This window comes from Dasypus novemcinctus, chromosome 10 (genome assembly GCF_030445035.2).
Source record: "Dasypus novemcinctus isolate mDasNov1 chromosome 10, mDasNov1.1.hap2, whole genome shotgun sequence".
Taxonomy (NCBI): domain Eukaryota; kingdom Metazoa; phylum Chordata; class Mammalia; order Cingulata; family Dasypodidae; genus Dasypus; species Dasypus novemcinctus.
This window is the reverse complement of record NC_080682.1, coordinates 21,038,813-21,064,216: the sequence shown is the minus strand read 5'-3', so window position 1 is coordinate 21,064,216 and position 25,404 is coordinate 21,038,813. Positions and strand designations below refer to the sequence as shown.

The 25,404-nt window shown below is 54.4% G+C and overlaps 1 protein-coding gene across 12 annotated transcripts; it reads right to left on the bottom strand.

Annotated features, from left to right (window-relative positions):
* Positions 1–2,770: 2,770 nt before the first annotated feature.
* Positions 2,771–24,740, bottom strand: SLC43A1 (solute carrier family 43 member 1). 12 transcript variants are annotated; one of them, XM_058305415.2, is made up of 16 exons: positions 24,350–24,721; positions 22,867–23,033; positions 22,557–22,716; positions 16,563–16,740; positions 16,397–16,452; positions 16,193–16,269; positions 13,756–13,848; positions 12,009–12,142; positions 10,857–11,035; positions 9,675–9,821; positions 9,522–9,557; positions 9,166–9,304; positions 7,351–7,492; positions 7,006–7,079; positions 4,598–4,721; positions 2,771–3,484 (listed from the first exon to the last, which is right to left on the bottom strand). In XM_058305415.2, exons 1-16 carry the CDS (start codon positions 24,687–24,689, stop codon positions 3,338–3,340), a joined length of 2,193 nt encoding a protein of 730 aa, XP_058161398.1. In that variant the 5' UTR covers positions 24,690–24,721; the 3' UTR covers positions 2,771–3,337. The 12 variants fall into 12 exon arrangements, 11 of the variants coding, with proteins under 11 accessions (XP_058161398.1, XP_058161399.1, XP_058161403.1 ...); XM_058305416.2 differs by having other exon boundaries at positions 22,557–22,662; positions 24,350–24,719; XM_058305420.2 differs by lacking the exon at positions 22,557–22,716 and having other exon boundaries at positions 16,563–16,787; positions 24,350–24,477.
* Positions 24,741–25,404: the final 664 nt, after the last annotated feature.

Genomic DNA, 25,404 nt, shown 5'->3' with positions numbered 1-25,404 from the left:
AGTCTGACTTTTTCGCTCCTCCTGCCCACACCCCCTCGGCCCCCAGTCCCAGCTCATCTGCATAAAGCTCCAATTAACACTTTCTCCCTCAGCTATTTGCGATCCCTGAACTCGCTCCCAGCCCCGGAGCAAGTTTCCGCCGCCCCCTCGCCCCTGGCAGCGCGGCCCCATTAACCCTGGCAACCGGGGCCGCCCCCTGAGGCCTTGACCCCGCCGGCGCGCCCCGCGCAGAGGGGCCGGGGGGCCGAGGGCGTGCCCCGGGGCGCAGGATCGCGCCGCGGGGCCTGCCGCAGGCCAGAGGCCAGGGCTCTCCCGGAAGGCCGGAGGCGCGGGCTCGCCCCTCCTTCTGGATAGAGATGGGGGGGGGGGTCTTCTCCTGGGAGATTCAGGCGTCGAAATTCCTCGTTCCTCATCCTCCGGCCCCCGCACCCCTCCTCTTCCCCGCCACGCACCCTCTCCCCTCCCCAGCCATCTGTTCCACTCGGCGGCGCCGCGACAAACACGGCTCCAGCTCCTTTCCGCCCCCCCCCCCCAAAACTCCGGGAGCGGGGGTGGGGGGTGAGGAGACACCCCTCCCCCAGGAGGCTGCGACTTCTGCCTCAACCACTCCCCCCACCCGACATTCCAAGCACCAGCCTAGACCCCCTATTTCCGTCGCCGGGGTCGGTGGGGCTGAAGATAAAGCTGGAAAGAGTGCGGGTGCCGGGGAGGGGAGAGCTAAAGGAGCGGGTGAGCAAGCCCCTGCACCCAGGGCAGGGGTTCTAAAGGCCGAGACCGGGAAAGGACAGACTTGCAGGGAGACGTGCAGGTGGGAGGGCCGGCGGCTAGTCGCCCCTCCCGGCTCGCGGTCCCCTCGCACCCTCCCACCGGGTCCCGGGCTGCGCCCGCCGCAGCCCTGCAGCGCCGCCTGCTGGGCACGTCGAGTACCAGGCGCACCGGCTCCGTGCGTCCTCAACCTGAAGTCTGCGCGGGGGCAAGCTTCCGCAACTCATCTTGACCGAACTCCATCAGGTTAACGTGAAGTAAGGATCGCGGCCAGAGGGCGCAGAAACCCGGGCAGGCCCTCTGAGAACCACCCAAACCGTTGGTGGGTGCCGCCCAATTCTGATTTCTTATTTTGCAAAAAGGGCCAGGGATCACGTGACTTGGACACGTCTCCAGACCCCCCTGGACAATTTTTTTGCATCTGTAGAATGGGTGTGTCGGTATGTTTCATTAACTCATTACTGGGAATTTCAGACAAAGAGGGACAATGGCTTCTCTTCACTGCTGTCTCCCACACTATCTTTGGGGGGGGGGGGGGGAGGTTTCCTTTGAGAGGGGGAGTGGATGAGGCCTTTCAGCCCTGAGGGCAGCTTGGAGCTGGAACTGAGAAGACCCGATCTTCATTCTGCCCTGTCGGCCAGCAGACCTGTGGCTTGGGCTCTGCACTCTGACTGCCAGGGACTCCAAGTTCAGCTCCACCACCTCCCAGCTTGGTCTGCCCTTGGGCTGGTGCCTCCAAGAGGGATGACAGATCTCTTGAACTATAGTTAGGATTGAATAGAGAGATTCTCAACAAATGTTAGTTACCCCTCCTTTCATCCATCCAATCTATCACCTACTCTTAAGACGTAGGTCCCAGGAGCTCTGGAGGGTGGTAAGAGGCTCTCTAGAAACTCCGAGTCAAAGCTCCGCTATTCTGGAATGTCCCTTATTCCCAAATATAGGGTTTTCCCTTTATGTAGATACTCTTTAAGCGTCACTTTAATGTTAAAGCGGCTGTGGCTCAGTTGGGCTCCCACCTACCATATGGGAATCCTGGGTTCGCTTCCCGGGGCCTCTTTGTGAAGGCAAGCTGGCCCGTGCGCTGCAGAGAGCTGGCACAGCAAAATGACGCAACAAAGGGAGACACGCAGACACAGAAGAAATGTGCAGTGAATGGACACAGAAGAGAGAACAAAGAACGGAACAAGCCGCAAAAGGGGGGGGGGGTTAAATAAATAAATAAGTCTTTTCTTTTAAAAAGACATTATTCTTTAAAAAAAAAAAAGTGAATGTAGGAAAGCAGATGTGACTCAAGCAATTGGGCTCCCACCTACCACACCGTACGTCCTGGGTTCAGTTCCTAGAGCCTCCTGGAGAGGATGAGCAAGAAAGCGAACAGGTGCAATGGGCCGGTGCAGCAAGCTGATGCAGCAAGATGATGCAACGAGGAGACACAAGGAGGAAATGGAATGGAAGACACAACAAAGAGGGCAGCAGAGGTGGCTCAAGTGATTGAGTGCCTAGAAGACGAGCACACAACAAATGGACACAGCAGGCACAAACACCAAGTGGGGAATAAGTAAATCTTTTTTTAAAAAAGTGAATGTAAATACAGAATAAAGAGGAACTCAAAATTTGCATGAAGTTTTAAAGATGACACAGGAGAATACAAAGAAGTGTTACTTTCAGCAGACCCCTAGGGATGCTTTGTTGGAAGAGTTGGAGAGTCATCCCTTAGCATTCTTGTTAAAGCATCTTGCCCTGATACCCTATATGGAGAAAGCCCAGCCTCCCAGATATACCCCAAACCCTGGGAAATGGGGGCCAGGAGCAGGGTACAGGATGTGGACTCCCTTTGGGCACTAAGGAGAGCAGGGAGGCGAGCCAGACAGCCAGAGGCGGACAGGCTGGCACTCGAAGTGCTCCACTTAGTGCCCAGCTGAGCGTGGGTGAGAAGGAGGGCAGGGGAGGGTGGATACACCTCCCACCCCCCACCCAAGGCACAGGCACGCACCAGCCAGTCTCTCACTTCTCTTTTTATTTCCTTAAGACCTGCAAGCAGCAGCACCAGGGAGAGAACCTGCCCTCCAGCCCTTGGACAGAGCTTGCCCCCCAAACTCCATCCAAGACACAGCCAGCACCTCAACCTCAGGCCCCTTTGACCTGAGGGGAAGGTTGTTTCTCATACACACACACGCATGCGCACTCCTGGCACTGGGCAGCTGAGGCCTCCGGGGCAGCCTGTTCGCTGAGCCCACAAGCCCCCAGGCCCCCAGGATGAAGACCCGTAGAATGAGCAGCCCCACAGCCCCGGCTCTTCTAACCCAAGGAGGAGTGGAGAAGGTCCAATTCTTCTAGGACGGGGGCTGACTTCAGTCATTAGAGCGTTGCTTTTGGCGATTTTTTTTTTAGGGTTTTTTTTTTTCTTCTTTTTTGCAAGTCCCTACACAAATAGAACTTCTCTTGGTATTTATAAATCCACAGCCCCTGGCTCTGCGCATATGTTACAGGTAGGAGAGCCATTTGGGGCATTCCCTTTGGCTGCTCAGGCCTTGGCTGCCTGTCACCCAGGTCCCTTGGTCTCATAGGTCTACGCCGTCACCTCGGGGCTGCCGAGTGCCTTTGGCGGGTTCGCTCCGCTGGCGGCGTACTCCCTCTGGAGCCGGGCCCGGTAGTAGAAGAGGTAGGAAGGTAGCAAGAATCCCAGGAGTGAGAATAGCAGGAGGCCCAGATTCACCTTTAGGGCAAGAAGAGAGAAGCAAAGAGTCAGGTAAGCACCTGTCGGCCCTCATCACCCTCAGGGACCCTTCTTGGCCTCTGACAGCGAGAGGGCAGCCAGTTTTGCTCTGGATCCTGGGCCAGGATGACAAACATTGCTAGCAGTCATTATGTGCATATTCCATGCCTGTCACTGTTCCACCAGTTTCTCACTTAATGTTCAGCCATCTTATTAAGTTGCTGAGGTCGGAATGCTTGAGAGTAATAAGTGGCAGAGCTAGGACTTGAATGCTGGCTAATGCCAGTGCCCACAGAGCATGGCGATACGGCACCCTCTAGGGAGATGCAAGGAAGGGATAGCTATGTGGGAGTCTGGGCTGGTCAGGCTGCTCCTAAAATATGCCTTCTAGGCTAGGACCCTCAAGCCTTAGGGAGTCCGTTCAGGATACCCAGCAGTCAACGGAGCTGGGGTGTGCAGGGTGAAGGACAGCCGGCTGGGGTGGCCTGGAAAGCAGCTTTCCACTTCACGAGCCGGCTCTGCTTCTACTCGCTGCCGACTTTGAGCAGTAATCTCAACTTGGAGTGCCTCCTTCTGGGGACAAAGATCAAGAGAAAAAAAAATGTGCACAATATGGTAAATGTTCTGGCAGAAGGAGGGTTTTCACGGCATGGGTGGTCCTACAAGGCAGATAGACCATCCACCTCCAGCAGAGAAATGTTGGTTCTGTGTTAGAAAAACCCTTTCTAACCATAGCAATGGCCGCCTAGTGCAGGAGTGAGTACCCGTTGCTAAGGATTCGAGCTGGAAGGGGAGGAACCCCTTTCAGGGGTCCTGGAGAGGAGATCCCAGCACTGGGTGGAACTGGGTTGGATCGGTGGTTCTTGATCCAAGGATCAGGACTGGGCACACTTCATACATCCCCCAGGTGTTTCCTAAAAGCACAGACTCCAGGGCCTAGGTCAAGAGATGTCACTTCAGTAGGCTGGGGAATCTGCACTTTTAACTCTCTGAGGAGTTCTGATGGGCACCCCCATGTTAGAGACCTCCTTCTGGTTGAGATGTGAGGAGTGAGGGATTCTAGCCCCCAGAAGCCCCCTGCTCCTGCTCCCCCAGTGCCAGCCCGGTTCTCACCCAGAAGGCCTCTCCTTTCAAAGGTCCCACCATGGCCATGAAGAGCAGCTGCTGGAGCAGGGCGAACACGGCACTGATGAGGGACTGTAGGCCCGTCAGCGTCCCAAAGTGGTTGGATGGGAACCTGTGAGCGAGAGCGGGGCCTGAGCATCAGGACGCGTGGCCCGGCACCCTGAAGCCCTGTCTCCCCCCGCAGATGGGGAGGCAGGTGGTCTTAAAGCTCTTTGGTTGCTTAGGCCTCAGCTGCCCTCTACCAGGCCCCCGGGCCTCAAGAATGTACACCACGTCATGCACAGTCCTGATGCGCGGAAGGAGTGCCTTGCCACGCAGGGCTGTCCCCCACATAGGGGAGCCCCACGCGCAAGGAGTGCACCCCGTAAGGAGAGCCGCCCAGCGCGAAAGAGAGTGCAGCCTGCCCAGGAATGGCGCCTCACACACAGAGAGATGACACAACAAGATGATGCAACAAAAAAAAAACAGAGCTTTCCGGTGCCACTGATAAGGATAGAAGCAGTCACAGAAGAACACACAGCAAATGGACACAGAGAGCAGACAACTGGGGGCAGGTGAGAAGGGGAAAGAAAGAAATAAAAAAATAAATCTTAAAAAAAAAAAAAGTACGCCACGACCTAAGGGCCACCAGGCTGGGTTCTGACTTCGTTCTGTGTGATAAGAGCAAATAACACAACCTCTCTGAGCCTCCATTTCCTCCTCTCCTAACAGGGGTACTGTTGACATCATTATTCTTATTAAATATATTTAATGAGCTCCCACTATGTGCCAAGTCCTGCTCTAGGTGCTAGCAATACAGCAATGAGCCACACAAGATTCCTTCCCTGGTAGAGGGGACATTCTGGACGGGCGAGTGGCAACCAGACAACAGAATAAATAGATAGTGTGCTCGATGGTGGTAAGGGTAAGAGGAAAGTGAAGCCAAGAAGGGGATGGAAGTGTCCAGGGGGTGCCATTTTAGACAAGATGGCCAGGGAGGGCCAAGGGACGAAGGGGCCAGTTAGGCAAAGAGCTGAAGGGAAGGGAGCAAGTCCTGCAGCTGTCAGGAGAAGAGCGTTCTAGGAAGAGGGAAGAGCAAGTGCAAAGGCCCCGGCTGGGAACAGGCCTGAGGAGTGTGAGGGGCAGGAAGGCCAGTGTGGCTGGAGCAGAGTGAGCGCCGGGGCAGGGAAGGCAGAGGGCATGGGGAGAGCCGCCAGATCCCCTAGGGCCTCTAAGGCCAAAGAATAAAGTGTTTGGCTTTTACTCAGAGTCAGATGAGAGGCCACAGAGCTCAGAACACGGGAGTGACACGAAGAGACTTATGTCTTAACAGGTGACACACTCCAGCGCCTGTGCTAAAAATAGTCCAAAGGATTGGGGTGATGGAAAAGTTCTGGTACAAGATGTTGGCGACTGTAGCACAACACTGTGAATATAATTAATACCACTGGACTGTAACCCTCGAAAGTGATTAAAAACGGGAAATTCTATGTATGTTGTCTATATGTTACCACAATAAAAAAATTAAAAATAAAAACAGAACTGTGCAACACCAAGAGTAAACTCTGATATAAACTATGGACTATTGTTAATAATACGATTATAATAATACCAGTTCATCAACTCCTCTAAAAGAATAAAGTGAATCCACCCCCCCCCCAAAAAAAAAGAATAATTTTTTTTAAGTGAAAAGTGGAGAGACCACTTGAAGACCGCTGCGGTCATCAGGTGGGAGACGATGGGGGGCTGAGCCCAGTGTGGCAACAGCGGAGGTCAGATTTGGGGTCTCTGGAATGTGGGACTGACAGGATTTCTGAGGGGTGGGATATGTAGTGTGAGGAAGGGGAATCAGGGGCGACCCCAGGTGTGGGCTTGAGCAACGGAAGGAAGGCGGTTGCCCTTTGTGTGATGACAGCAGTGAGGTTCAAAGAAGAGAACGTTGGGAGTGTGTTACCACCACCCTGCCATGGAGCAGACACTCAATGAAGGCTATGTTTCCGTCTTCTCCAGTAAACTGTCCTGCTACTCCTCACACACAGTGAGAGTCGCTCTGGAGGAGAAACCCAGAGGAAAAGAGAACTGGAGAGAGAGGCCACTTTGGGGGCTAATCCAGAGACAGACATGCAAACAGTGTCATTCAGCCGAGGATGTCAGCTTCCTTGAGAGGGAACTTTCTGACCATGGGAGCCACCCCGCTGTGAGGCAGCTGCCTTGGGGGAACGGAGTTCCTGGTAGAGGAGCTACTGGAGGGGGCCAGAAAGCCTCCCAGATGCCTGCCGGCTCTGAGAAGTCAGCGTTCAAGCCAAGTTCAGGAGCCAGGGAGGCTGGAGAAAAGACACTGGCACAGGAGGTGGGGGTGTGTCACCCAGGGGCGCTGTGCTCTGCGACTCTCTGGCCGTGGGGCCTGGGCCACTCACACTGCAGCGTAGAGGCCTCCGCAGGCCGAGTGGAAGAAACCTCGGACCATGGTGTGCAGGATGAAGGTCACAAACTAAAACCAGAAACCAGAGAATAAAAAGGTTAAGGGGGTATGGAGTCAGGAGGAAGGGTGGGTGGGGTGAAGAGAGAAACGGGGGTCACACCGAGCCCACCCACACAATCCTTCTCCCTTGCCAGTCCCATCCTCCTGAAAGATGTCCCAGAGACCCTGGAGAATGGGCACACCCAGAGGAGAACCACCCCTCCTGGAGGTAGCGCTGAGTGGGGCATCCCTTTGGAGGAGGCCTGGGAGGCGGGCAGTGGGGAAGGACGGAAGTGGGTACCTGGATGTGTAAGTTGTTAATGAGGCAGGTGACGCCAAAACCCACGAGCAGAAAGTTGGTCAGGGTGAAGGCATTGATGGCGTTGGTAAGCTTCTGGACCTTGCGGTAGCGTGGTCTCAGAGACTTGGTGGCAACCCCATCCCTGAGGAGAACAGGCAGTCATTGGCTCTTGCCTCTACTTCCCCACATCTCCCTCCCCTCACTGATGTGCCTTCAACCTGAAGACTAATGGGTAGCAGATATGATAGAAAAAAACATTTCTCCAGTTCAGTGTTTCTCCAAGTGTGGCTCCCCCCACCAACTACACCAGTATCACGGGGGGGGGGGGGGGGGCTTTCTTAAAAATGCAAATTCTAGGCCTCACCCCAGACCTCAGAATCTCAGGGGTGGGGCCCAGAACTCTGCATTTCTGACAAGCATTGCACCCTGACATTTGAGGACCAAGGATAGGAAAGAAGGCAGAGAATGGGAAGCTCTTGCCCCATCTCTCATCAGAAGCCCCCAGTAGGGGTTCTGTCCACCAGCCTGGACAAGAGCAGATGCCACTCTGTGGGCAGCTTGGCCCCTGGCTGCCCAACTAGGCCTTCTCTCTGGAACGACCATGATGGAGTCAAGGGCTCTGAGGCCCACCTAGTGGAGAGGTCAGTAGGCTGGGTTGAGGGCAGTCCACCCAGCTTTCCTGGACAGATGGCCCTGCAAATGGACCCTGGTTATCAGGAGCAGAGGGCAGAAGGGGAAGGCTGGGTGTCTCGGCCAGGGAAGCCACTGGATTGTTCCTTAGACACTGCCTCTCCTAGTAGTCTCCCTCTCTCTCCTCTCAGGACAAATGGGGTCTATTTGGATTAACACAAAAGAGCAAAAGCAGTCAGAAGATCTGAGCTCAAGACCCAACTGTGGTAGCCAGCCTCCAGGATGGCCTCCAACGTCCCCTACCTCCTGGCATCCACGTCCTTGTATGGTCCCCTCCCCACTGTTCCAGAGTTGCTGTGGGACTAGCAGAGTGTCACAGAAGTGATGGCATGGCACTTCTGAGATTAGGCTTAAAAGCATCTTGGGCAGCGGTTCCCTCTCACCCTGTCTTAGATCTCCCCCTCTGGGGAAGCCAGCTGCCTTGTTGCCAGCCCCATGGAGAGCCCAAGAGGTGAGGAACTGAACCTCCTGCCAGCAGCCATCGGGGTGAGCTTGGAAGCAGATTCTGCCCGTCACTACTTCAGAGGATGGCAGCCTCGGTCAATAGCTCGACTGCAACCTCACTAGAGACCCTGAGCTAGGCATCCCCAGCTAAGCTGCTCCCTGACTCCCAACCCTCAGAAACTGTGTCAGATAATGTTTGTGGTTTTAAGATGCCAAGTGTTGGTGTGATTTTCAATGTAGCAATAGACATCCAGTACACCAACTCTCTCTCTTCCTCACTCTAAGAAGGCTATCGAGTCTGACCTTTATAACAAGGGTGCTGGAGTCTGCCCCTAAAAGCTGTGCGATCTTGGGTAAGCATCCTAACTTTTCTGAATCTCAGCTCTTCTGTACTCATCTGTGAAATGGGGATAATAATATACCTACCTGAGAGAGGCACTGTAGGGCCTAAATAAGACAATGCAAGGTGCCTTGTGCATGGTCAGCACTCAGTGCCAGCTATTCTTATTAGCAAGCAAGCCGTGTCCCCCTCTTGGCCTCAGCTGCCTCATCTGTAAAATGGAAAGGTGGTCCTGCTCTCCCAGGCCACTTGGGAGAACGACATGAGATGCCGGGTGTGAAAGCACATAGAAAAAGTGAAAAGCACTGCCTATTTACTGTCGCCATCCCTGTCCGGGTCACCTGGCATCTCCGAGGGCAATGCCCTCGGCGGGGGCATCCACACAATCCTTGATCCGCCAGTCCATGACGTAGCCGATGAGGGGGCAGGTGAGAAGGCACAACAGCTGCATGGCCCCAAAGATGGAGGAGTAGAACCCGACTGGGTGGGGCGGAAAGGGAAGTGGGGTCAGGAGCTGGCCCGAGGAGGCTAGCGGCCCAGTGGGCACTGCCACCCACTTCTAGTGGAGGAGAGTAGCCTTCTTCTGCCCCCCCGATTCTCACATCCCCCAAATGCCCAGAGCGGCAAGAGTGGGTCCAGGTGGAGGATTCCTGCCCACCCCGTGGTGTGGGCCCAGGCCCCGCCTTCACCTCCCTACCTGTCTCTGCTGCCCTTTGCCTCAGCTCTTCGGTCACTGTGGGGGTAGGGGAAGAAGCCAGGGTGAGAGGAGCTCAGCCGGGGGAGGGGGGTGTGGGGTGAGGGGGGACAGCAGTGCCCGCTCAGCCTCCCAGAGGGCTCAGCAGGGCCTCACCATGTTCCTGGCCACCGGTGACCAGGAACTCCAGCATCTTGTTCATGGCAGCCATGTAGAAGATGATCCGCAGCTGGGTCATGCCCATGGTGAGGAGGCTCCACAGGAAAACCGGGGAGCAGAGACTCTTGCGGAAGGGGATGGACTCTGGGGAGACAGCAGGGGGTGCCCGTGAGTCCCAGGCCTTCCCTGTCCCTCGGCTTCTCCAGGCTCCCACAGTTCTAGTGGGGGCTCTGGCACTGACTCTGCCTTTGGAGAGAAACCTTTCCCCTCGGGCCCAGTTTCTTCATTTGTAAAAGTTCTTGCCCAGCTCTGTGATGGCTCTCAGCACATGTTCTGCGGCCCTGTGGACGGACGCCCAATGCTGTGTGTGGTAAGAGCTCCTGCCACTATTTATTTTGCACTCGCTATGTGCTGCATGCTTGACATCCATTGTCCCAGTAATCGAATCTCACAAAACCCTATTTTTACCCCATTTTACAGATGAGAAAATTGTGGCTGAGAAGCTAAATGACTTGCCTAAGCTCACAACTGCTGGTGCCTCAGGCAAATGTCCTTAACCTCTCTGCCTGGTGCGCCCGCCGTGGGATAACCACCCCCTTATAGGCCCTTCACGAAGAGCTTCCGCATCCATGGCTTCATCCATTCCTCACAACTAACGTCCCCATGAGGTGCGTGTTATTGGCACTGTTCAAGAGATGAGAAAAGTGAGAGCACTGGTAAGGAACCCCAAGCCATAACTCCAACTTCCACCTCCTGGCTGCAGAGCCCATGCTGCAGGTCCCATCAAGGCAGGGACCTGGAAGTCCAGGGGCCTCGGGCACTTTGGGAAGTGGCCCTGGCACAAGGTGCCTCAACCAGACCGCTGGCTCCAGAGGGAGCAAGGAGGGTGCAGCTCCGCCTGCAGCCGGCAGGGGGCGCCAGCCTGGAGGCTGCCTGGCCAGGCTCAGGGGTTGCAGGAGACCCTGAGGGAAACAGCTGCCCACAGCCCTGGAGACGCCACCCCCATTTTGTAAGCTCCTCCTCCCAGTCCAGAACTCCAGGAACCCCTGAATCTGAACGTCCGGAGTTCTATGATTCCCTGCCTGTAAACGAGGAGCACGCCACCACCTTCCTGCTGGGGTGGCGTGAGGACTCAGCCGTCTCTGTCCCCCGAGGCTGGCATCGCGACCAGACACTCACTCTCGCGAGGGTTTTCCAACTGGCCCCGAATGTCCTGGGACAACATGGAGGCTTCGGCCCCCTCCTCCAGGCTGGGGGCCTTCTGGCTCAGCCGCTGGCCCACGATGGTCACATAGGTGTAGAAGCGGTCCCCGGTCACCTTGTGGTCCAAGGCCAGCCCTCGGAGCTTGATCTTCTTCCTGCCGGCAGCCAGGCCAGAGCACGTGGTTACCAGCCAGGCTGGCCCATGCTCAAACAGCCTGCCTCTAGGCAGCTGTCCCAGGAAGTGGCTCCCTGTGCAAGAGCACCCAGGAAGCGACTCCCTAAGCAGAGGTGCCTGGCAAGCAGCTCCCTGTGCAGGGGCACCCGGGAAGCAGCTCTCTGTGCAGGGGCGCCCAAGAAGCAGCTCCCTATACAGGCCCCTGCCTTTGCCCGCTTGGCGCAGAGCCCAGGCCAGGGAGGCTCATCACAGGTGCCCAGAGAGTGATGGGTAAATGCGTCATTTTCACTTGGGCCCTTCCCATGGGGAAGGCAGTGTGAAGAACCAGACTCAGAAGTCAGACAGCCTCAGATTCATACCACGGCCACCTGCCTTTACTGATATGACCTAAGGGTTCCCTGAGTCCACCTGCAAAATGGGTAAATGACAGAATCCACACCAGGGGGCTGCTTGAGAATGACAGGGCAGCAAAGCACAGTGCCCGGCACACAGTTGGCAATCAATCAATGCCAGCTATTTAGCACCCCTCCACCCCCACCCCCACCCCCAGCAGCTGAATTGATTTGGGGGTGGGAAAAGTTGGCTACATGATGCCCCACAAAGGGTGGGGCGCTCAATTCCTTGCACACACTCGCCTGCTTCTGAGTCCACGCCGCATCTGGTGCCCTTACTGGGGTGTCTCCTACTCTGACTCCCTCCTCCAAAACCCTAAAAGGACTCTAGCAGTGATAACAGCACGTTTTGACCACTTATTTTGTGCCAGGCTGATTACTCAAACATGCCTGCAGGTGGGGACAGAGGAGAAAGCAGTGCTCAGGGGAGCTGCCAGGCTGAGATCCAGTCCAGGTCTCTCTGTCTCCAAAGCTGACTCAATCCAGGGCCTCCTGGCCTCCGCCCTCAGCCACCCCCCTTCCCCCCGCCCCCAGCTCCGCCACCCCCCCCCAGCCACTCACGCATAATCCACTTCCTCGGGGGCAGGAAAGGCCTCACTGGGCCAATTGAGGGCGCAGTTCAGAAAAATGAGGCAGGCCAGGCCAGACCAGGTGAACATGATGACCACAAAGGCCACGCCGGCATCGTAGATCAGCTGTGGGCAGAGGGAGCAGGCCCGTGGGGGTGAGCCCAGGCCTCAGAGGCCTTGGAGGAGGCAATTCTACCCCCGTTCTTTTTGCCTGGTTTACAGACCAAGGCCAGAGGTTAGTGCAGACTGAGAAGACCCACCGCCCCTCTTCCTTTTCCCCCAAGACCCCTAAAGAGGTGTGACTTAGTCCTCACACAGTGCTGGCCCCAAGCTCAAAAGGTTTTTGAAATCTCAATGATTGTTAAATGCACACAAATTTTGCCTATGCCTCCGTAAACACCCATGTTTCTTTTCACACCAACAATTTCAGTTCATGTTATCTACAAAAGAGGAAAATTAATGCTCCGAGTTAACTGGCATAACCGTGTTTATTCTGGCCTTTCCCAGCATTCCTGGGGGAAAGGTAAACCCGTCTGAGGAGCCCTATCTCACCTTTCTCAGGTGCTCCCAGCTGTAGCAAGGTGTGTGTGGGGGTGGAATTGCTCTGAATGCTCTGCCCAAGGCCTCCTAACCCCAGGACAAGTAGGTTTAGCGTGGATTTGGATCAGCCTTTCTGCTGGAGGAAGCCACAGTGATGCCCTTTTCCCTCCTGTCGCCCTGAGACCTGCTGCCTGGGCCAGTATGTGCCCTCCCGGCAGCTCCTGCTCAGAGCTCCCTGTCAGCCTTGTCCTCCTTGAGCTCTATGGATCTTTCCTCCCTGGGGGGCAAGGCAGAACTTCAAATGATCGCGCCCCCTGGATATGGGGTAGAAGAGCTGGCTCCTCAAACCTCACTCCCTTATTGAAGAGAAGGGAGAACCTTCCATCCTCCATGCCTACCGCTACCTGGACAAGTGAGGGCCATCCCCGCCCATGCTCACTCCCCAACTCCTTCAAGGATGCTGAACAAGTGTGCTCTAAATCACAGATTACCTGTCCAAGTTCATGGAGTCTGACAGGCACCCCCAGGCCCAGCCTAAAGGGTGCTATGATGTAATCAGAGGAATAGACAAAGGTCCCCGGCTGGCACTGAGCTAGAACTCAGGTCTCCTGGCTCTCATTCCACCAGGCTGATTTGTCAGAATTGAACCTGGCACAGGCTGGCTTTATGACCTTGGGACCTCTCCGGGAGGTGTGGAAGGAGATATGTGTGGCCAGAAAGGTTGGTGGAGCCAGAGAGCCAGGGGCTTTGAATGCATGTGAAGGGGTTGGGCTTGATTGGATGGGTGAAGTAGAACCACTGAAGTTTTTTCAACAGGCACATAGGCCAGTCCCTCCTCTTAGAAAGCACATTCTGGAAGCCATGTCAATGACAAATTAGAGAAGGAAAGGACCAGAGGCAGGGAGAGCGGCTGAGAAGGCCTGCCCTGGAGAGAGAAGATAAAGACCTAGTCTAGGACAATGGCGAAGGCAAGGGGAAGATGGTGCAGGGAAGTCAACCCCACCAGTCAGCAGCAGGGTCTGCCTCTTCCCAGGAGGACTGTGCTTTCTCATGCGGTGGTGGGAACCGGCCTCTCACGGTATGAGCTGGGTCACCAGACATGCTAGCCACCGCTCACCTAGCCCCACCCAGCTTGCACATCAAGCAAAACGAAAACCCCTGTACCCTCACTGTCCCCCACCCCAAGCAGTTCCACCTACCTTGATTCCAGGGAATGTGATGGCTGAAGAGGCATAGGAGCCGATCATGAGGGCCATAAAAGTGGAGCGCAGGTTCCCAAACATGTTGGGCAGCTGGGGGAGGAGACAGCGCCATGAGCTGGGGAGGCCCAGGGCCTGAGCCAGGGCTCCCTTTCCCCAACCCCACCCCGGAAAGCATCCCACAAGGTAAGCTCCTGGTGTACCGTGCCCGCAAGGGGAAAAAAAAGGTCTAAAGCCAAATAAATGTAGGAAACTGTATTCTAACCCCCTTCTGCAGAGTCACGATGCAGTTAGCATCTAAAAGGCTATTTTTACTTTTATAAAATAAAAATAATTCATTTTGTTTAACCCCAGGGTTTCCCAGTGTCTATTTGGGCACCTCTTAATAACCCACCCAAAAGGGGTTTAAGGAACACTGATCTAGTCCAACTTAATATTTTTTTAGGACCAACTTATTTTATAGCTGAGAAAATTGAGGCCCAGAGAGGGAAAATGTGTACTCCAGGTTCACAGAGTGAGTTAATGACTTTCTCCCTTGTTTTGGCCACTCAGCCCCATCCCAGCCCCCGAGGCAGCAACCAGGGCTGCCCCCGAATAGGATAGTGCCCCTTAACCCTCCCGGTGACCCCAAAGACCCCAGCCCACAGTTTTCGCCAAGCCAGGACAAACCATAGGAACGACCAGGGAATTGGGGATGGGACTCTGGGAGGGGACAGATCAGGTCTTTAAGGGAGGTGGCTCTGAGGCACAGACCATCCAAGAATTCCCACCAGTAGAGAATTAACTGATCACATGTTCTGCTCTGCAGGTCTAAGCCAGGCCCTCAGGCAGAGAAAAGAAAGTGATGACGTCCTTTGTGGAACAACTGCTCTGGCCCCAGCATGCTCCCCAGGTCACCAGAGCCAACGGTTGGGAAAGGCCTGAGACACCATCTAAAGTCTAAACCTTCTCTACAGAAGGGAAACTGAGGCCCAGAAGGGGTCCTCAGATATTTGTCCTTTATGAGCAAGGCCTGGGCCTTTCAAAGAAATCTCTGGAAAGGGAGGTGGGTCAACACAGAGAATTAGCAGCTGCCCCCACCCTAGCTCAAGGTGACTTCAGAAGGGAGGTGGGCCACAGGCTGGCCCCACTCCCATAGGTTTCCCTGGCACCCCGTATTTCCAAGGCAGGCTGCCAAGGACACCGGGGAAGAGTGCCAGGGGCCGGCCCGGGCGAGCGACCCAGTCCCGGGGCAAGGAGCCACGGGCGCTCTCCCCACTCAGCACGGGGATGGGGGGCAGCCCGGTCCGGCTGGCCTAGGCTGGTCAGGCCTTGGAGGGCACAGGCCCGTGGCCAGCTCCAGCAGCAGGCGGTGCCTGGGGCGGGGAGGGGAGGGGCCGGCCCGAGGGGTGGGGGCGGGGCCAGCGCCGAGCCCTGCCATTGGCTGGAGATTATGGCGGGTAGCGGGGCGGGGTGGGCAGCGGCCCGGCTGGCTGCGGGCCCAGAACCCCTCCGCTGTCCCCGGCAAGTCCAAGGTCAAGCCCAGCGCCCGGGGATGGAAAGGATTTCAGGGGCCCGAGCCAAGTTGCCTAGCATGGAGAAGGGTCTGCGAAGGGGGGCGGAGGAGGAAGGGATTCACTTCTCGAGTTGTGAAATGTCCCCGACTGGAACTACAGGCAGCCGCTGGGGTGAGATGAAATTCAGCCAAAACCTCCCAGTTGACGGCCAGGCAGCCCTCATCGCAGATACACAGCCCAAGGACGGCCCGGCCTGGAGCATGCACTCACACACACTCACGTTCATATTATTCGCACACACACACATACATAAACACACATAGCAACACACGCACACAACTCACACACAGATGCAAGAGGTCAGGCCAGGTGAAAGTGCCGTTTTTGTAAGTCAGACGCGGCTGGTTAAATGCTAGCAATTTCATAAGGGTTCAACCTAATACACTCACATGATCACAAATAAGAAGGACCCACTGGCGCCCTTTCACATAGACGGTATCTCAAATACTGTTACCCCATGACACGGCAAACATGCACGCACATCTCAAGCTGCCGCTTCACCGTCACTCCCACATGACCCATTTTGATTTTCTTCCCAGCATTTAAGACTACTGACATAATGCATCTGGCTACTGGTTTCTTGGGCTGCCGTTTCCCCACCCACACGAAGGCAAGGACACAGTCCCTCAGGTGTGTGTGGTAACCCAGTGCCTAGAGCAGAGCTCGGTAGGCTTTCGTGGGCTCCGTGCACGCACTCCCCTTCCCACCTCGCACATCCAGTCTCTGACACCCAGTCTCAGCCACAGCCTCATAGTCACCTTCAAGACTGCCTGTACGACTTCCGATTTCACACCCCCTCCCCTACTCACACCCTTGCTCACCCCTACACCCACCAGGCCCCTGGGTGCCCTGCTCTGCCAGGCCGGGCCTGCCATACTCACGGTGAGTGACGTGAACGTTAGGCAGATGCCCCCAAAGCCGTTCAGGCACAGCGCCAGGAATATCAACGGAGACAGAACTGGGAAGGGGGGAAAGGGGCGGATGAGGGCATTTGGGGAGCTGTGGGAGGTCAAGGGAAGGAACTGGGGTAAACGTCATCCCACCCATCCTTTTCTTGCAGGGGTGCAAGAGGCTAGACAGCTCACCTTTGGTGTCCCGGGAGGCCAGAGCCATGAGGGTACAGGATGCAGCAAAGCAGGCACTGTTGGGACATGGGGGGAGGGCAGGTGTTGACCTGTGAACTCTGAGTCTCCTGGCCCCCTGTACCCCCAGTGCCTGCCCCCCAGCTCTCCTCCCACCCAGTCACCTCACCTGCCCATCAGCCGCATGGGCCGGGGGCCGAAGCGGTCCATGAGGATGCCCAAAGGCAAGGTGGTGGCACTGAGCACAAAGGAGCCGATCGTGAAGCCCAGGTTGAGCATCTCGTCCTGCTGGTCACAGCTTGGCCACCGGGGCTGCTCATCCTGGGTGGTGTTGGTGGTGTTTTCAGCTGAGGAGGGGGGAAGGAGGGAGCTCAGCAGGTAACAGGAGGAGCAGCTGGGCAGAGGGGAGAGCAGCCGGGGGTCAGGGGTCCTGTGTTCAACCCCAGACCTCGGGTGGCTCTGGCCTCTGGCATGGCCTGGAGTCATTCCTACTCTGGTGGGGAGGGGCGTTCCATAAAAGGCAGCAATTATCATCTGACCCTGGGAAAGAGTCACTCACCCAATCTGCGGCTTCAGCTAGCTCAAACGTAACCAGGGACATGAAAATACCAAGTTGCAGCATTCACTAAACACCAAAAGGAAGCACCCCCGAATCTGAGGACAAGGTCGCAAGTGATGCTCTAACTGATTTCACAAGAATTCATTTAAAACCTGGAGGAAGCTTCCCGGATAAATGACCTTCTGATAATAATAATAGCTAATATGTATTGAGTGGCTGCATTAACTCCCAACTGCCCCAAGTATGCTAATAAAATATCCCCATTCTCGAGATGATGAAACTGAGGCACAGAATGATTAGGACCAAGGCATCGCCCTCCAGAACCCTTTAGAAGTTCACCCGGTAGACTTACCCTTAAGGTAAACTGCCACCTTGGGATTGTGACATGTTAACCCGAAAGACTAGCAGTGAGGTAAGGGTGAGGTCACTTCACTCAGGGCTCAGTGCGTCCTCTGGCAGCTGCTCTCTGGCTCCTAGTTTGTTACTAGACTTGTATCGCCAAGAGCAAACTCAGGTGGATCCTGGGAGGCAGACGGAGAGGGCCAGACCGGAGTCTGAATTCCTGCCACCATTCCCACCACCTTCCTTACCAGCTGTGCAACCTTGGACAAAGAGATTTCTCTTTGAGCCCCAGGCTCTTTGTCAAAGGCGGCAGAGAACACCAAAGGCACAGGTTCCTTCGGAGGATTCAATCAGAGAAGATGAGCAAAGATTTGCACAGAGCCTGGCCCAGAGGAGGTGCTCCTGAAATAATTGGTGGAGGGATAAATGACGGCCCTCCCGGAGGGTCACCACGTGGGGAGCCCCTTACTCTAGGTGCTGGGGATGCCACAGCGAATAAGACAGGAAGCTCTGGCCAAAAAGGAAATAAACAAAGATTCAAGAGAGAGAGGTGCTGAGAAGAGAAAAACAGAGGCCTCTGGTAGTGCCTGGATGCTCAGAAGTCTATGCACTAAGGCTTGAATGATGAGTGACCCCCGACTTCAAGTATCTGAAGGGCAAGCACGCAGCAGAAGGGTGAGCCAATCTGTGTATTATCATAAAGAAGAACTTAAAGATAATGAGTGCTGGCCATCCCAGGAACCACGGCCTTGGGCAATGGGGAGTTCCCTGGTGCCAGCTGCTGGAGGGCTGGGGGGAATGCCCAGGAACCTTGAGGAAGCAGCTGGAGCCTGGGGGGATGGGGTTCAGATGTACAGCCATCTTTATGATCACCTGTTCTTCTCTCCCCCAGGTTTGTCTGCATTTATTTATACATCCCACACTTGCTTTGTACTATATGCCAGGCCTGTGTGGGACCGTGGACAAAGCACAAAGAAATGCAAAGGTGATTTAGAACAGAGGCTGCAAATGGGCAGCCAGCCTTGGCCCCCACACATTTTGCGTGACTGGCTGTGTTGACCCTTAATGGTGTTGTTGATTTTCATTGAGTGCCAGTTTAAAACCAGGAGCTATCACACACAAACCCAGATTTCTGGCTCCTCTTTCAAAAGTCAGAAGATCTTGCCATCGCTAAAGCTGAGTGCAGGCCACCCACTTTCCCCAGGACTTGCCCTTTCAAGGTCACCCAGGTCCTTGCAACTCTCTTATACTTGCCCAGCTTTGCCCAAATGCCTGGTCCCCACCCAGCATTTGAGTTTGCAGCCACTGAATTAGACACTCCCCTGCTCCTAAATCTTTCGCAATCATGTGACAATTTCCCTCAAAAATAATCTCATTAGCTCTCGATTAATGAGCACCTACTTTGTGCCAGGCTTTTCCATATAGGATCTCATCTAATCCTCACAAACCTAAAAAGTGTGTATAACAAACCCCATTTCATAGATGACAAGGCTCCGAAAAAGAAAGCAACTCAGTCACATAGCCTCCTACAGGCAGGCTCAAATTCAAACTCAAGACCATCTCCAGAACTAACACTTCTCCCGTCGCACCCCAGGGACCCTCTACTCACAACAGACCAGCTTAGTAAGTTTCCTGAGTAAACCCGTGGTGCTGGCAAGGAAATGAGAATTCCAGCCCCGTGGATGCTAATGACTCAAGGTCAATGAATACATTAATTTTTCTGGTTTCTCAGTCAGCCTCCTGTGAGTGCTCCTAATGTGAGCTAGTTCCTGGGCTGATCACTCCAGAGCAGTTGGATAAGGCCAGCCTTCGGAACCAACCACGAGGGGAGCTAGCCCAAGATGCAACAGCCTCTTGGACCTCCACCCATGAAATCCAACCTCCCCACTTCTATAGATGAGTCAAGTGAGGTGTGAGATGGGACAGGGGGGCCTTCTTCAGGAAGTGTGATAGAGACGGACTTAGAAGCCAGGGAATTCAGGGTTTCCCAGAGTGTGGTATATATACCATATGGGGTACTCAAACTGTTGGAAGTTGGGGACATCTACAATGTCCCCAAGAGGTCCAGCAGAGGGTTCTGGAGTCTGATATGGCATTGAATCCTCACTCTGCAACTTATTTATTAGCTGTGAGACTTTGGGCAGGTTGCTTAGCATCTCTGAGTTTCAGCTTATGCTCTTTTTAAAAAAAAATCAATTTTATTGATACACATTAATAAAACATCCAAAGTATACAGTCAATAGTATTCAGTGTAGTCACATATTTATGCATTGATCACTTCAATCATTCTTAGAGCACTTTCATTATTCCAATAATAATTGTAATAATAAACAGCAACCGAAACTCACCTCTTAATCCCTCTATGCTTCCCCTGCCATACATAGCTGTAACTCTTTTTTCCTTCTTTCGAGTATATTTGTGTTTATATTTTGTAGAAAGTCATATATTGGCATTGTCATCCATATTCATGTTTTACATGAGGTTTTACTATCTTATACAGTCCAATATTACAGTTTTTAGCTTTCCTTCTAGTAATATACATGACCTAAGACTTTCCCTTTCAACCACTGTCATACCCATATAATAGCTTTACTAGTTACAAACACCATGATATGCTTTCACCAATTCTATTTATTTCCAAAGATTTAAAAACAACCTTTTTACCAATCCTACACAGATTAACCCTCAGTTTTCCACTCTCTACACTCCTATTTTCTGGTGATCTATATTCCAATTATTAATTCCATGAGTTTGCACAATATGTTTACTTCCTAATAGCGCAGTCATATAGTATTTGTCCTTTTGTATCTGACTTACTTCAATCAACATAATGTCCTCCAGGTTCATCCATGTTGTCATATGCTTCAAGACTTTGGCACTTGTGCAGTAAACACAGTGTGTAATAAATTGAACTGTCCTGCCTACATTCTCAGTAACAGGGCTCCTTTAGTTATGACATCCCCTCTGGGTGGGTCGACCACTCACCCCAGAATGTACCCTCAAGAAAGAGAGCAGAAAGCACTGAGAAGACAGAAGGTATGGCTAGGGAACCCCAAAGCTTCAATCATGAATTCCCACATTTGCTGAATCCTTCAAACATGTTTTAAATGACCTTATTTGAACCTCACATCACTGTTCTGCAGCAAGCAGGACGAGGATAGTCTACTCCATTTTCAGACATGGCATTGGAGATCCAGAAAGAAGTGAGTTGCCTAAGGTCACACAGCAAATGATGCCGCAGCTGGGTCCAGAACACAATAACCACACCTATCTGTGGTCTGAAATTTTGTTGCATTGTTCTCATTTTATTTTCACAATGGCATCATTAGAGAAAGATGATTAGTCTCATTATGTAGATGAGGTCACCAAAGTATTCAGAAAGTTAAGCAATGGGCTCAAATCAGCCAACAAGCAGATAGCAGCATTGGAAGCCACGTTGTCTGACTCTGCACAGACCACATGGGCCCAAATTCCTGGTCTGAGTCTGTTTTCTGGGAATACCATAGAAGGAGGCTAAGACCCAGACTGAATGGGGCTCCGAAAAATGGAAAGCAGGTGCTTTCTTGATCAGGCAGCGTGGCTGAGCAGAACAGGGACGAGTATCCTCCAGCAGCCTGACAGTCTCAAGGGCTGGGAGCCATGAATGGAAGAGGGGCCAGGGAAGAGAGGCAGGTTGACTCTGCTTGCCAAGAGTAGACAGACAGATCCTGAGAAAAGGAGAGGAGTTCTCTTTGGTCACCTCTAGTGATCTCAAACAGCCACATTTAGACTCAAGCCCACTTCCAGGAGGAGACCCCACCCCATCTAAAAACATTAACTCAAAATGGATCAAGGATCTGTGAGAGCTAAAACCGTAAAACTCTTAGAAGAAAACAGGCATAAATCTTTGTGATCTTGGACTCTTAGATTAGGCAATGGGTTCTTAGATATGGCACTATAGCAGATGTGACACTCCACCCCCCAGAAAAACAGATGTATTGGACTTCTTCAAAATTTAAAACACTGTCATTCAAAGAACACCATGAAGAAAGTGAAAAGACAACCCAGAGAATGGGAGAAAAATTTGGCAAATCATATATCTGATAAGAGATTCAAATCTAGAATATATGAACAACTCTTACAACTCAATTCTTAAAAGACAAATAATGTATAAAATTTTAAAAATAAAATAAAATAAAACACCAGGTGGAAAGAGCAGAAAGAAGCTACCAAGTGGGAAGTGGGACGGCATCAAGGCCACTAGGGGACAGAGTGGTGGGCGACGAGGGACACGGGGAACACAAGGCAGGGCCTCTCCAGTCTCCAGGATAAACTCAGGGGAACCTGGCCTCCTCACCTCCATTTCCCTGCCCCCCACCCAGCCCTTCGCACAGTCCTCTCTGCCACCCTGAAGGCCGATTATTCCATCCCAGACAAGCTCCTCCCACCCAACCTGCCTCTCCAGGCTAAGTGCCAACTCTGTACTCCACCTCCTCCAGCAACCGGCACCCTGTAATTAGGGCCAGGAGGCATGGGCAAGTCGCCACCCTCTGTGCCACCTGCTGCTTCCTTACAGATAAACCTGGCTGGGGGTGAGGAAGCCAGGTGGAGGTGCTGCTCCACCCCCAGGCGCTGGTCTTTACCCAGGGCCAAGACAGGGAGTTGAATTGAGGAGCCAGGAGAGGAACAGTAAGATGTAGGAACTACTGCTAACTCTCACAACATCCTGGCAGAATAGATATCTTTATTATTCCCATTTTGCAGAGGAGGAAACTGAAACTCAATGTTTAAGGAACTTGCCAATGTCACTCAGCTGGTAAAGAGTGATGGAAACTGGGATTCCAAAGCTTTTTCGACAACATGGAGGTTGGGGGAAGGAGAGAGGAAAGGAAGAGCCAACTCCACATCCATCCAGCTCCTGAGGCTGAGCTTTCAGCACAGCTCTCCCCTTCCCAGAAAAGGAAGATACCCATCAGAACACGGGCGCCTCCAGTCCCTGTGCCCAGGGCACCTGGAACTAGCAGGGGTGGTTCTTGCTCCCTAGGAGTGTTAGAATTTCCACTCGCCCCTCCTCCTTGGCCATGTACACAAAGCCAAGGTGATTGAAATGGAGAATGAGGACCCTCCTATGCCAGGCCTAGAGCAAATGGGGCTAACTTCGTGCAAATAGATCTTCTGAAGAGCTGGAGGTTTACAGGCCCAGGAAAGGGAGAAGAGCAGATCTTTCACACCCAAACTCTCCTCTGCAAGCCCTCACAATAGCCCTATTAAGAAATCCCTCACCTGGCCTTTTACAGAGCACTTCCTCCTCCAGGAGTCTCCATCCTGCGCCAGCCCACAGGCTCCCGGGAGACTTAGGAGACTTAAGACTGCCCATTCGCCCCAGGATCTGGAAGCCCGACAGGATTTGATGAACGACGTGGAGTGGGCAGAATGCCACCCACTGCCCAGGCGAAGTTTGAAAAAGTCAAGAAGTGAGGCCAGTGCTCTATCCAAGGCAGTCTCGTTTTCTGTTCAATCTGCCACCTGTCTTTTTCCGGCTCCCGCCTCCCCCCTCCGCGATCCCGCCCGCCCAGCCCTTTTCCCGACACACCTGGGCACAGGCTGGAATAGAAGCCCTCGTCCTTGAGCATAATGAGCAGGGAGCCCCAGCCCAGAAGCACGGCCGAGAAGAAGAGGTTCTCCAGCACAGCGGTGCATGCCATCCACCAGCGCCGCTGGTACGCCTGCTGCAGCGTGGGGGCCATGCTGGCCGCGAGCCTGCGCAGGAAGAGGGTGCTGAGGGAAGAGCCCCCAGAGTGGCCCCCGGGAGGAATCCAGCATCATCATGGCGCCCGAGACCCCCCGAGGGGGTCTTCATGGAGTCCCCATAGAGCTCTGGGCTTGCCAGCAGGTAACGCCAAGCTGGCCCCTGGCGCACCAGCAGAGCCAAGGGCGCACGCGGCGCGGGGCTCCCGCCGGGCCACTGTCAAAAACAAGGAAGATCCTGTCTGCTCGCAGCCGCTTCCTGGAGAGCTGCCAGGCTCTCCCACCCGGGCCCGGGCGTTCAGAGTCGGACTCCCGGGGGTCAGAGCCACACTTTCTCAAGTTCCCAAACGTCAGCAGGGGACAAAACGCGGTCAGAGGATACAGCTGGCGCATGTCCGGTCTCCAGCACCAGAAAGGACCCCCAGAAGCAGGCAGGAGAAGGAAGGGGAAGTCTGAGGCTAGCCTAAGACGCCCCCTCTTCCCGTTGACCCTCTAAGAGCACTCCCCCCTGCCCCCCCTTGAGCCTGGAGAGAGCAAGTCCTCCTCCATCTCACACCAGGCGACCGGTGTCCCTAGAGTCTCTCGAGTCAAGAGAACAGCTGCCACGTGGAAGGAGACCCAGGGCGGGCCCTCTCCCCTCCCGCGCCGCCCCGGCCACCCGGCACTCACTCGGCAGGGCGCGGGGCACCACGCTGCGTGGCTCAGCGCCCTCCCGCCCCCTCCGACCCAGGGAGGGGGCTCGGGCTCCCGCAGGAAGTCCGGCGGCCGCGGACTTTATAAGGGCAGTGACGGCAGATGCGCTGTTTGTCAGAGGGAGGGAAAGAGCCCCAGCTCCCCCCGCCGCAGCCGTCAGAGGGGGAGGGGACGGGACGCGAGTGGGGAGGGGCAGGGAGTGGGGAAGGGACCCGGGGGCGGCGGGGAGTTGAGATCGAAGGAGGCGGCGAGCAGGGAACGGCAAAGGGCAGGAGAGCGACACAGCAGAAGGGAGGGAAGGAAAACCCGAGTCATTTCCCTAGGGGAGCTTCGGTGCCCTTGTCTGCGAAATGGGGATCGAGATTTAGGCGCTCCTAGGAGTCCGTTCCGATTCCGACAGGAGTGTCTCTCTAAAAAGAGGAAGTAAAGAAAGGGGCGCGCGAGAGGAAGAGGAGACTCGGAGAGTACAGGGGAGAGAGGGAGGGACGCACTCATGGGGCTGGCGTGCTTGGAGAGACTGGATCACGCCGCGGGACCCGTGCGCTCAGGTAACGGGCTTTTCTAGGGGAGCCTGAGAGTGTCTCTGGGACCCTGCCCAGAGGACGCGCAGTGGGGGACCGCCACCCACAGCTCACCTCGGGTCACAGGCAAACGCGCCTGCAGCCGCCGGCCGTGTTTCGGGGAGCGCAGCGCCTCGGCCGAGCGTCCACACTCCCGGTGTCCGAAGTCCTGCGGGCCCAGCCCTGAACTGCAGAGGCGCTCGCGGCTTCCACGGGGCAGCCTCGCAGCTTCAACCCCACTGGCCGGTGGGCTCACCTCCTCTGCTCCCTCGGAAGAAGTCGGGGAGCTGGGGACCTGCCGGGCGCCACTGATCCGCGAAGCGGGACAGGACGAAGTGGATTCACGGAGTTGATAGATGTATTTACACGCGTCGCGGGCAGCGCCCCGAGGTGGGGGCGGGGGCTCCCGTCCCATCCCCTCCTCCTAGGTCGAGTTTCACGCGCACGTGACTCTCTCGCTTGTCCCCAAATATTCGCCCCCAGCACACGCCCCAGCGCCTAAAACTTTCACCCTCTGCCACCCCCATGCTCACCCCCTACCGAGAAGAGTATCTGGCAGCGCCTTCTCTATCCTTGGTCAAAACAAAGACCGATCCAGCTGGAGCAGACGGACCGCGATACCGGGCAGGCTTGGGTGGAGTTTTGAACTGGGCAGCTGGCAGGAATGTTTTCCGCGAGGCAGAATGACAGACGGGCTTCCTTGGAGTCAGATCGAGGTCAGAATCCCGACTTTGAAAGTGACTAGCTGGGTTATTATGGTCAAGTTACTTAACCTCTCTGAGCCTTATTTTCCTCCTCTGTAACATTGGGACAGCAGTAGTACCTATCTCAAAAGGTGGCTGGGAAGAATTAGGGGTTATGATGAAGGTAGAATTCTGGGCACAGCGATTGGCATATATATACATATATATGTATTTTTTTTTAAAGAAGTGCTTTTTTTTTTCATCCCCTCCCCATCCTTGCTGTCTGTGTCCACTTGCTGTTTGATTCTCTGTATCTATTTCTCTTTTTGGCTTCTCATCTTTCTCCTCTAGGATTCACCAGGATTCCATCCTGGGAACCTCTGATATTGAGAGTTCCCTGTCAATTGTGCCACTTCAGTTCCTGGTCTCTGCTGTGCTTCACCTTGA

Coding starts and splice junctions, on each gene's coding strand:
- SLC43A1 (XM_058305415.2), bottom strand. CDS start 24,689: ATGGGACGGGAGCCCCCGCCCCCACCTCGGGGCGCTGCCCGCGACGCG. Junction 23,034..24,349: donor GCGTTTGCCTGTGACCCGAG/GTGAGCTGTGGG, acceptor CTTCCTGCGCAG/GCTCGCGGCCAGCATGGCCC. Junction 9,558..9,674: donor CACCGGTGGCCAGGAACATG/GTGAGGCCCTGC, acceptor CTACCCCCACAG/TGACCGAAGAGCTGAGGCAA.